At 44.2% G+C, this 10,883-nt stretch overlaps 1 protein-coding gene across 1 annotated transcript; it reads left to right on the forward strand.

Moving 5' to 3' along the window:
• The first annotated feature begins 597 nt into the window (after positions 1 to 597).
• Positions 598 to 1,542, forward strand: LOC102429053 (retinal homeobox protein Rx-like). Its single transcript, XM_014451742.1, has one exon. It carries the CDS (start codon positions 598 to 600, stop codon positions 1,540 to 1,542), a length of 945 nt encoding a protein of 314 aa, XP_014307228.1.
• The last annotated feature ends 9,341 nt before the right edge of the window (positions 1,543 to 10,883 follow it).

A 10,883-nucleotide genomic window follows, 5' to 3' on the forward strand; every position in this document is an offset into this window, starting at 1 on the left:
CTCAGGAAAACATAAAAACCGCAAGCACCTGAAGTGGAGATATCTATAAGTATAAATAGATTACAAGATCCAATTTAAGGCAGGGCAGCCTAGAGCCCCTTCGGGCGGGACCGGTAGGTGGTGAGTGCCTACCAGGTATTTAAGGCGGCACTCCAGGGCGGCTTGCTAGGGCCCAGCAGCATTCAGGATGCAAGAACCCGGGTTTCCCACCGGGTCCTCGCTGTCCCCAAGCGCCCCGAGGAAGAAGACACGGCGGAGGCGCACAGTGTTCAGCGCACAACAGCTGCGGGTCCTGGAGGAATTCTTTGAGAGGAAACGCTACGGGACCTATGAGGAACGCGAGACCTGGCGGCCAGGCTGAACCTGCAGGAGTACCGAGTGCAGGTGTGGCTCAAGAACCGCAGGGCCAAAGACCGCAGGCTGCAGCGACTGCGCAGGCATCCAGGTGAGGGAGCCCACGCTGGGCCCCAGAAACTGGGAGTCTGGGCCCCTGAGGCTGCTTCTGAGCCTGCGGGCCCTGCGTATCAGGAGGACCCTGTGCTGCCTGCCATCTCTGTGCTTCCTGCCAGTCTTGTGCTGCCGGCCACAGCAGCCAGGATGCAAGAACCCGGGTTTCCCACCGGCTCCTCGCTGTCCCCAAACGCCCAGAGGAAGAGGACGCGGCGGCGGCGCACGGTGTTCAGCGCACAACAGCTGCGGGTCCTGGAGGAATTCTTTGAGAGGAAACGCTACGGGACCTATGAGGAACGCGAGACCCTGGCGGCCAGGCTGAACCTGCAGGAGCACCAAGTGCAGGCATGGCTCCAGAACCGCAGGGACAAAGACCACAGGCTGCAGCGACTGCGAGGGAATCCCTGTGAGAGAGCCCACGCTGAGCCGCAGAAACTGGGAGTCTGCGCCCCTCAGGCTGCTCCTGAGCTTGCGGGCCCTGCGTATCAGGAGGACCCTGTGCTGCCGGCCAGCCCTGTGCTCCCTGCCAGCCCTGTGCTGCCGGCCACAGCAGCCAGGATGCAAGAACCTGGGTTTCCCACCGGCTCCTCGCTGTCCCCAAGCTCCCCGAAGAAGAAGACACGGCGGCGGCGCACGGTGTTCAGCGCACAACAGCTGCGGGTCCTGGAGGAATTCTTTGGGGGGAAACACTACGGGACCTATGAGGAACGCGAGACCCTGGCGGCCAGGCTGAACCTGCAGGAGCACCAAGTGCAGGTGTGGCTCAAGAACCGCAGGGCCAAAGACTGCAGGCTGGAGCGACTGGGAGGGGAGGAAGGCCAGGGAGCCCACGCTGCGCCCCAGGAACCGGCAGTGAGCGCCCCTCAGCCCCGGCCTGCGCCTGCGGGCCCTGTGTCCCAGAAGGACGCTGTGCTCCCCGCCGGCCCTGTTCTCCCTGCCGCCACACTGCACCACCGGGGCCCAGGTTTCTGCAGGCTCACTCCGCACAGACCCTTGCAAGTCTTCCCAGCAGTAGATCCCAGTGCTTTTCGTTGCCTGTTACATATCTGTTTGTTCTTTCTATCTATGGCAAACGGATGCCGTCAAACCTAATGAATTTATTAATGAGTTAAAAATGGAAAAAAATATTTAAAACTAAAGAACCACACCTATCATGTAATATAACAAACCTACTATACAAAGATATGAATTAAATTATATAAAAACTAAACACTTTAATATTGCACTTTATTTATTGATAGTACAATTAATCTACTCTCGGTATTAAAATGTTACTAATCTTTTCAGAGGCAGCAGTATAAATGTGTAAATGCGTTTCATTATTTCACAGAATCTTAGTTCAAACCTGCAATATAGTTCAAGGTGTCTCAGTTATATATTGTTGAATAACAAACCACCTCAAAATTTATTGTCTATAAACTATTTTGTTATCCTTCACAATTCTGTGCATTGATTGGGACTCAGCTAGATGCTTCTTCACTTAAATGCCACGCTTTAACACAAATCTTACATAAAAGCTATTGCACACAATCTTTATTTAATAGTGTTTTAGGGAAAATTAAAGAAAATACACTTAACCACATTCATACAATGTAACATGGAGGAAGGAGAAAAGTTCCAGCACTGAATTATATTATCATTCTCCATTTCATTCCAGGTCAAGCATACTTTCTACTCTGACAATGAAAGGCATTTAGTAAAATAATTGCTTTTTATTTACCCTCCCTACATTCCATCCCCATATTATTGGAATAATAATGGGGAAAAGCTTATTGTAAATAAAGTTTCCCCAGAATTTTCCCAGAATTGTGATAGAAGTTGCTTTCTGGGAAGTAAACTGGTAAATTCTACATATAATGTATAAAATCAGGCCAGCATAAAAATAACTCATCTGGGGGGGAGGGGGGGAATGGCGGAGATATAGACGGATGTGTCCCATGCCTTGTCCCAGAGCAGATAGGGTGAGCAGCAGAAGCGGGTTAACATACAGCCCAAATAAGCAGAGGATATTCAGCTGAGAGACAGTTTGCAGCCGGGAAAGGGGAGGACTCCTGGAGAAAGGGGACGGTTGGAGACTGCGGCTGAAATCTCTCCAGGAGCGCCGGCTCAGCCACGGAGACCTCGCCATCTTGAGTGGCTGTTATTGGTAGCATATACATCCAAAGACCCGGCATCCAGAGATCGGCAGCTAACCCAGAAACACCAGATCTTGGACAGCGCGACTACGTGGAGCCCTGCTTCTCCTCATGGAAAGGTCAGATTGCGCCTGAAGGTGCAGTTTGCAATTCAGGTTGGGAAGAGGAATGTGCGCAGGGAGGTCTGCTGCCCCACACAGTCCGCAGTCTTTGGTGCCAGCGTGATCTGCGAGTGTGGAAGGGCTCCCACAGGGCTGCTGACAGAAGGGAATGCTAAAAATAAGCCCATAGCTGGACTGGATGCAAAAAGGCAACCTTGGATTTTGCCAGTGTGCCAGTTGCTGCCAGGGGAGAGAAGGCGCACGGAGGAGACTGCGCACAGAGCTGGAAGGTGGAGGGTTGCGAATTCGCGCAACTTCTCAGGCTCTTGTTTTTTTCTCTTCCCCTTAAATCTTTGTGTTTGATTATTAAACTCAGTGCATGGGATTGCCCAGTTGAGGACATTCGCAGAGGCTGCAGGGGAAAATTATTTTTGTGGAACCTGGGAAACAGAGCAGGGAGTAATGATTAAAGAACCAGCTCTGGGCAGTGGACTTTCCCAAACCAGTTTTAAGTACAATAGAGAAAATAAACCCTAACTACTGGATAGAGAGGACTTATAGCCTCGGAGGTCAATCCAGACACACTGCCACCCAGAGGCAGAGCCATGAACTGACTCTTCTGTAAACACAAATAAAGGCAGTCTGGGAAACAAATACGGCCTGCTTTAAAATCAGGACTGTGGTTTACAACACAAGGAACAGTGTATCGCAGGGAAATTCAACACTCTCCTGAATACCTAGCAGGACTAAGGCGTGGCAGACAGAAGAGTAGAAGAACTGAAGGACCTTCACTACTGCACATTTTTTTTTATCATTTTTTCACCTTTTAATTAAGAAAACAATTTTTTTTCTTTTTCATCACCTGATTTTACCCTTTTAATTACTACATTTTTATTTTTAACCAGTATTATTACTACTACCATTTTACCATTTTTAAAGTGTCATTTTATTTTCTCTTTATTTTATTTTGGGATTAGTGTTCTACATTATTTTCATCCTTCTTTTAGCATCATTTTTCTGTACCTCAACTTTACCTTTATGCCAAAACTGTCTTCCTCACTTTTCCCCTTTTGTTGTCCTGTTTCTCTTACCCTATTCCTGCTTTAGATTTTCCCTACTCCTTCTTTTTACACCCTGTCAAAATTTCACCCTACTTACATATCCAATTTCCAATACCCTGCTCTAAATCCATATACACCTCTCCCTTATCTTTTTTCACTATCCAAATTTTTTCTCTCTCTCTGTTGTTTTGTTGTTGTTTGCTTGAATGTTGAGTATATTGGGGGTTTTTATGCTTATTTGTGAGGTTGTTTTGCTTTTTCTTTTCATTTTAATGTTGGGGTTTTTTTTCTCTTTTTTTCTTTCTTTTCCAGTTATTTTTATGCTTCTGTTTTCCCTTGCCTCGCTTGATATTAGTGGTTGTTTGTAGTTTGCATTCATCTCCAGGGATCTGTTGCTGGAATTTGTTGGGATTAGTGGCGGTTCTATCGGAGTTTTCTCCCCATATAAATAGTCTCTTCCCCCCTTCTATTTCATTCTCTCTCTTTTCTCTCCTACTTTTTTTTCCTCCTTTTTCCAAATTTTATTTTTGCACTCCTTTTTTTCTTTTTCTCTTTTCTCTTTTACTCTTCTTTCTTCCTTATCCCCTAATTCTCTTTGCTCGGGTGGTCACCTTTATTGGGGTTATTAATATCATGAATACATTTGTGTTCAGTGCCTTGTACGTTGTGCCTTGTTGTGTTGTATTTTGTGCCTTTAAATCAATGCAGCAGAGAGAGAACTACATAACCAAACACCTGGAGAAGAGAGATCATAGGGAGACCAAGAACCAGCCCACATATGAAAGAAAAACAGGCATCACCAGAAAAGGAAGTAAGCAAAATGGAGTTAACGGAGGCAAGCAACCTGTCAGAGAAAGAATTCAGAGAAATGGTCATAAGGTGGATGAAAAGAATGGAAGACAAATTCAACAATATGTGTAAGAACCAAGAGGAAATGAAGAAAAAGCAAGAAGAAATGAAAAATAACATCACTACTATAAAGAACACAATAGAAAGCATCAACAGTAGACTAGAAGAAGCAGAGAACCGCATTAGTGAGCTAGAAGACAAGGTAGGGAAAAATACCCAAGCAGAGCAGCTTCTAGAAAAAAAAAATTAAAAAGCAGGAGGAGATCCTAAGAGAACTCTGGGACAACATGAAATGAAACAACATCCACATAATAGGGGTGCCAGAAGGAGAGGAAACTGAGCAAGGAATAGAAAACCTATTTGAAAAAATAATGACAGAAAACTTCCTTGATATAGAGAAGAAAAAACTCACACAAATCCAAGAAGCTCACAGAGTCCCAAACAAAATGAACCCCAGAAGACCAACGCCAGGGCACATTATAATTAAACTGGCAAACACCAACGACAAAGCAAGAATCTTAAAAGCAGCTAGAGAGAGACAGACAGTCACCTACAAAGGAGCCCCCATCAGACTAGCGACTGATTTCTCAACAGAAACACATCAGGCAAAAAGGGAATGAAATGAAATATATAAAGTCATGCAAAGAAAGGGTCTAAATCCAAGAATACTGTACGCAGCAAGGCTATCAATCAAAATTGAGGGTGAAATCAGGTGCTTCACAGACAAAAAATGAGTTCAGGAGTTTATTACCACCAAACCAGCAATGCAAGAAATGCTAAAGGGTCTGCTGTAAAAAGAAAAAATAAGAAAAAAAGAAGGAACACAACAGTAAAGATAAAAAATGGCAACTAACAAGTACCTATCAATAGTAACTTTAAATGTAAATGAATTAAATGCCCCAATCAAAAGACATAGGGTAACTGAGTGGATAAGAAAACATGATCCATATATCTGCTGTATACAGGAAACCCACCTCAGAAAAAAAAGACGCACACAGACTGATGGTGAAGGGATGGAAAAAGGTTTTCCAGGCGAATGAAAATAAAAAAAGAGCCGGGGTAGCAATACTTATATCTGACAAATTAGATCTCAAAGGGAAGGACATAAAAAGAGATAAAGAAGGCCATTTCATAATACTAAAGAGAGCAATCCAACAAGAAGAAATAACTCTGGTAAACATATACGCACCCAATATAGGAGCACCAAAATACATAAGAAATCTTCTGGAGGAGATCAAGGGAGAGGTTGAGAGCAATACAATCATAGTAGGGGACTTTAACACCCCATTATCAGCATTGGACAAATCCTCTAAACAAAAAATCAGCAAAGAAACATCAATCCTAAATGACTCACTAGATCAGATGGACTTAATTGACCTCTTCAGAACATTTCACCCCAAAGCCACAGAATATACATTCTTCTCAAGTGAACATGGGTCATTTTCAAAGATAGACCATATATTGGGTCACAGACAAAGTCTCTTCAAATTCAAGAAGATAGAAATCGTATCAAGCATCTTCTCAGATCACAATGGCATAAAACTGGAAATTAACTACAATAAAAACAATCCAAAAAAATCAAACACATGGAGACTAAATAGCATGCTATTAAACAATGACTGGGTTACCAAAGAGATCAAAGAAGAAATAAAAAACATCATGGCAACAAATGACAATGAAAACACAACAATCCAAAACCTATGGGACACAGCGAAAGCAGTCTTGGGAGGGAAGTTCATAGCTCTACAAGCCTACTGCAAGAAACAAGAAACAATGAGAATAAATTACCTAACCCTACAACTCAAAGAGTTAGAAAGAGAGCAACAAGAAAAGCCCAGTGTAAGCAGAAGGAAGGAAATAATAAAGATCAGAGCAGAAATAAATGACATAGAGACCAAAAAAAAAAAAAAAAAAACCAATACAAAAGATCAGCAAAACCAAGAGCTGGTTCTTTGAAAGGATAAACAAGATTGATGAACCTCTAGGCAGCCTCACCGAAGCAAAGAGAGACTACCCAAATAAGCAAAATCAGAAATGAAAGAGGTGAAAAAACAATGGACCCCACAGAAATACAAAGTATTGTAAAAAAAAAAAAATACTATGAACAAGTCTATTCCAACAAACTAAACAACCTAGAGGAAATGGACATATTCCTAGAAAAATACAACCTTCCAAAACTCAACCAAGAAGGATAAAAAAATTGCAAAAGGCCAATAACTAAGGAGGAAATTGAAGCATCCATCAAAAAACTTGCAGCTAACAAAAGCCCGGGGCCTGACGGCTTCACAGGGGAGTTTTACCAAACATTGAAGGAAGAACTAAAACCTATCCTTCTCAGACTATTCCAAAAAATTCAAGAGGAAGGCACACTTCCAAGCTCTTTCTATGAAACCAGCATCACCCTAATCCCAAAACCAGAAGAGGACACTACAAAGAAAGAGAATTACAGGCCAATATCTCTCATGAACAAAGGTGCTAAAATCCTCAACAAAATTCTAGCAAATCGGATCCAGCCTTACATTAGAAATATCATACAACATGACCAAGTGGGATTTATTCCAGGGATGCAAGGCTGGTACAATATTCCCAACTCAATAAACGTGATAGATCACATAAACAAATTGAGAGACAAAAATCACATAATCATATCAATTGATGCAGAAAAGGCATTTGACAAAATCCAACACCCTTTCTTGATAAAAACTCTCAGCAAAGTGGGAATTGAGGGATTATACCTCAACATAATAAAAGCCTTATATGACAAACCTACAGCCAACATCATACTCAATGTGCAAAATCTAAAACCATTTACCCTAAGAACAGGAACAAGACAGGGAAGCCCACTTTCACCACTCCCATTCGACATAGTACTGGAAGTGCTAGCCATAGTGATCAGACAAGAAGAGGAAATAAAAGGCATCCAAATTGGAAAGAAGTAAAATTGTCATTATTCGCAGATGACATGATATTGTACATAGAAAACCCTAAAAACTCCATTAAAAAAACTACTATAATTAATAAATGAATTCAGCAATGTAGTAGGATACAAAATTCACACCCAGAAATCTATGGCTTTTTTATACACCAACTAGAGGCCCGGTGCATTAAATTCATGCTCGGGTAGGGTTCCTGGCCGGCGATCAGGGCCAATCTGTGGAGTGACCAGTGGTGTGGTCAGGGCCCCCGCTTGCACCCACATTGGCCTGGTGCCGCCTGCTCACCAGACCTGCCCCCCGCCACCACCAGTTGCCTCCCTATACAGGGTGACTGGCGGGGCTATGTGGAGGCCCCTGCTCCCACCCACTTTGACGATCCTGGTGCTGCCCAATCACCTTCCCTGCCCCCAGCCACCACCACCTGTGGGCTGGGGGTAGCTCCTGCATTGAGCATCTGCCCCCTGGTGGCCAGTGCACATCATAGCAACTAGTTGTTTCTCCAGTCATTCTGCCATTAGGTCAATTTGCATATTAGGGTTTTATTATATAGGATAATGAACTCACAGGAAGATAAACTGAAAAAACAATCCCATCTACCATTGCAACAAAAAAATTAAGATACCTAAGAATAAATTTAACCAAGAAGGTAAAGGACCTATATTCAGAAAATTACAGGACCGTGAAAATAGAGATAGAGAAAGACATAAACAAATGGAAGAATATACCATGTTCATGGATTGGTAGAATCAACATCATTAAAATGTCCATACTTCCCTAGGCAATCTATAGGTTCAATGCAATCTCCATTATAATACCAATGGCATACTTCCAAGACCTAGTACAAACTCTCCAAAAATTCATCTGGAATAAAAAAGGACCCTGAATAGCTGCAGCAACCTTGAAAAAGAAGAACAAAGTTGGAGGGATCACAATGCCAGATACCAAGCTCTACTACAAAGCCATTGTACTCAAAACTGCCTGGTACTGGCACAAGAACAGACAAATAGGCCAATGGAAGAGAACAGAAAAACCGGAAATTGACACAAGCCATTATGCTCACTTAATATTTGACAAAGGAAGCAAGAACATACAATGGAGGCAAGACGTCTCTTCAATAAATGGTATTGGGAAAATTGGTCAGATACATGCAAAAAAATGAAACTAGACCACCAACTTACACCAGACACAAATATAAACTTAAAATGGATAAAAGACTTAAACATAAGATGGGAAACCATAAAAATCTTAGGAGAATCCATAGGCAGCAAAATAACAGACATTTGTCATAGCAATATCTTTCCTGACACAACTCCTAGGGCAATGGAAAAAAGGAGAAAATAAATGGGGCTACAGGAAGACAAAAAGCTTCTGCACAGCAAAAGAAACCATCAACAAAACAACAAAAGAGCCCACTGCATGGGAGAACATATTTGCCAATGTTATATCCAATAAGGGTTTAATCTCCAAAATTTATAGAGAACTCATACAACTTAACAAAAGGAAGAGAAACAATCCAAAAAAAATAGGCAAAGGACCTAAATAGACACTTTTCAAAAGAGGACATGCAGAAGGCCAAGAGATATATGAAAACATGCTCAAAATCACAAATCACCTGAGAGATGCAAATCAAAACAACAATGAGGTACCATCTCACACCTGTCAGAATGGCTATCATCAACAAATCAACAAATTAAAAGTGCTGGAGAGGATGCAGAGGAAAAGGAACCCTCTTGCATTGTTGGTGGGAATGCATACTGGTGCAGCCACTGTGGAGAACAGTATGGTGTTTCCTCAAAAAATTAAAAATGGAACTTCCATTTGACCCAGTAATCCCACTTCTAGGAATATATCCCAAGAAAACAGAAACACCAACCAGAAAGGATATATGCACCCCTCTGTTCATAGCAACACAATTTACAATAGCTAAGATTTGAAAACAACCTAAGTGCCCAGCAGCAGATGAGTGGATTATAAAACACTAGAGGCCCAGTGCACAAAAATTTGTGCACTCAGGGGGGTCCTTCAGCCCGGCTTGTGCCCTCTTGTAGTCTGGGACCCCTCAGGGGATGACCACCTGCTGGCTTAGGCCTGCTTCCCAGGGGATTGGGCCTAAGCTGGCAGTCAGACATCCCTCTGGCAACCCGGGATGTCCACTTGCCAGCGGGGACCAGGCCTAAGCTGCAGTCAGACATCCTTAGCGCTGCTGAGGAGGCGGGAGAGGCTCCCACCACCACCACTGTACTGGCAGCCATCAGCCTGGCTTGTGGCTGATCCGAGCTCCCCTTGTGGGAGCTCCTGCATTGAGCGTCTGCCCCCAAGTGTTCAGTGTGCATTATAGTGACCAGTCATTCCCAGTCGTTCTTCTGTTAGGATCAATTTGCATATTACCCTTTTATTATATAGGATAGAGGCCAGGTGCATGGGTCGGGGCTGGCTGTTTTGCTCTGAAGGGTGTCCCAGATAAGGGTGGGGGTCCCTCTGGAGTGCCTGGCCAACCTGGGTGAGGGACTGAGGGCCGTTTTCAGGCTGGCCACAGCCCCTTCAGTGTGGGGGTTCCCACTGGGGTGCATGGCCAGCCTGGGTGAGGGGCTGAGGGCCGTTTACGGGCTGGCCACAACCCCTTCAGGGTGGGGGGTCCCTGCTGGGGTGCCTGGCCAGCCTGAGTGAGGGGCTGAAGGCCATTTTCAGACTGGCCACACCCCCTTCAGAGTGGGGGTCCCCACTGGAGTGCCTGGCCAACCTGGTGAGGAACTGAGGGCCATTTTCAGGCTGGCCACAGCCCCTTCAGTGTGGGGGGTCCTGCTGGGGTACCTGGCCAGTCTGGGTGAGGGGCTGATGGCTGTTTGCAGGCTGGCCAAGGCCCCCAGCCACCCAAGCTCCCAGTGGAGGCTGGCTAGAAACAGGTATCTGGGATTTATTTATCTTCTATAATTGAAAATTTGTTGCCTTGACCAGAGGCCACAGCCGGCCAGGGCAGGCAGGGAAGCTTGGCTTCCTCTATCACTGGGCAACCAAGCATCCTTCTTGCTCCAGCCTTGTGGCTTCCAGCTGCCATCTTGGTTGGGTTAATTTGCATATAGTCGCTCTGATTGGCTGATGGGCGTGGCTTGGGGCATAGCGGAGGTGTGGTCAATTTGCATGTTTCTGTTTTATTAGATTAGATTGATACATCTACACATGGAAAACTACATTGCGGTAAAAAGAAGGAATTCTTACCATTTTCAACAGCATGGATGTACCTGGAGAACATTATGCTAAATGAAATAAGCCAGTTGGAGAAGATAATATTACATAATCTCACTCATTTGTGGATATAATGGACACATAATCTGATGAACAAAATAGATCCAG

This window comes from Myotis lucifugus, unplaced genomic scaffold (genome assembly GCF_000147115.1).
Source record: "Myotis lucifugus unplaced genomic scaffold, Myoluc2.0 scaffold_10, whole genome shotgun sequence".
Lineage (NCBI taxonomy): Eukaryota > Metazoa > Chordata > Mammalia > Chiroptera > Vespertilionidae > Myotis > Myotis lucifugus.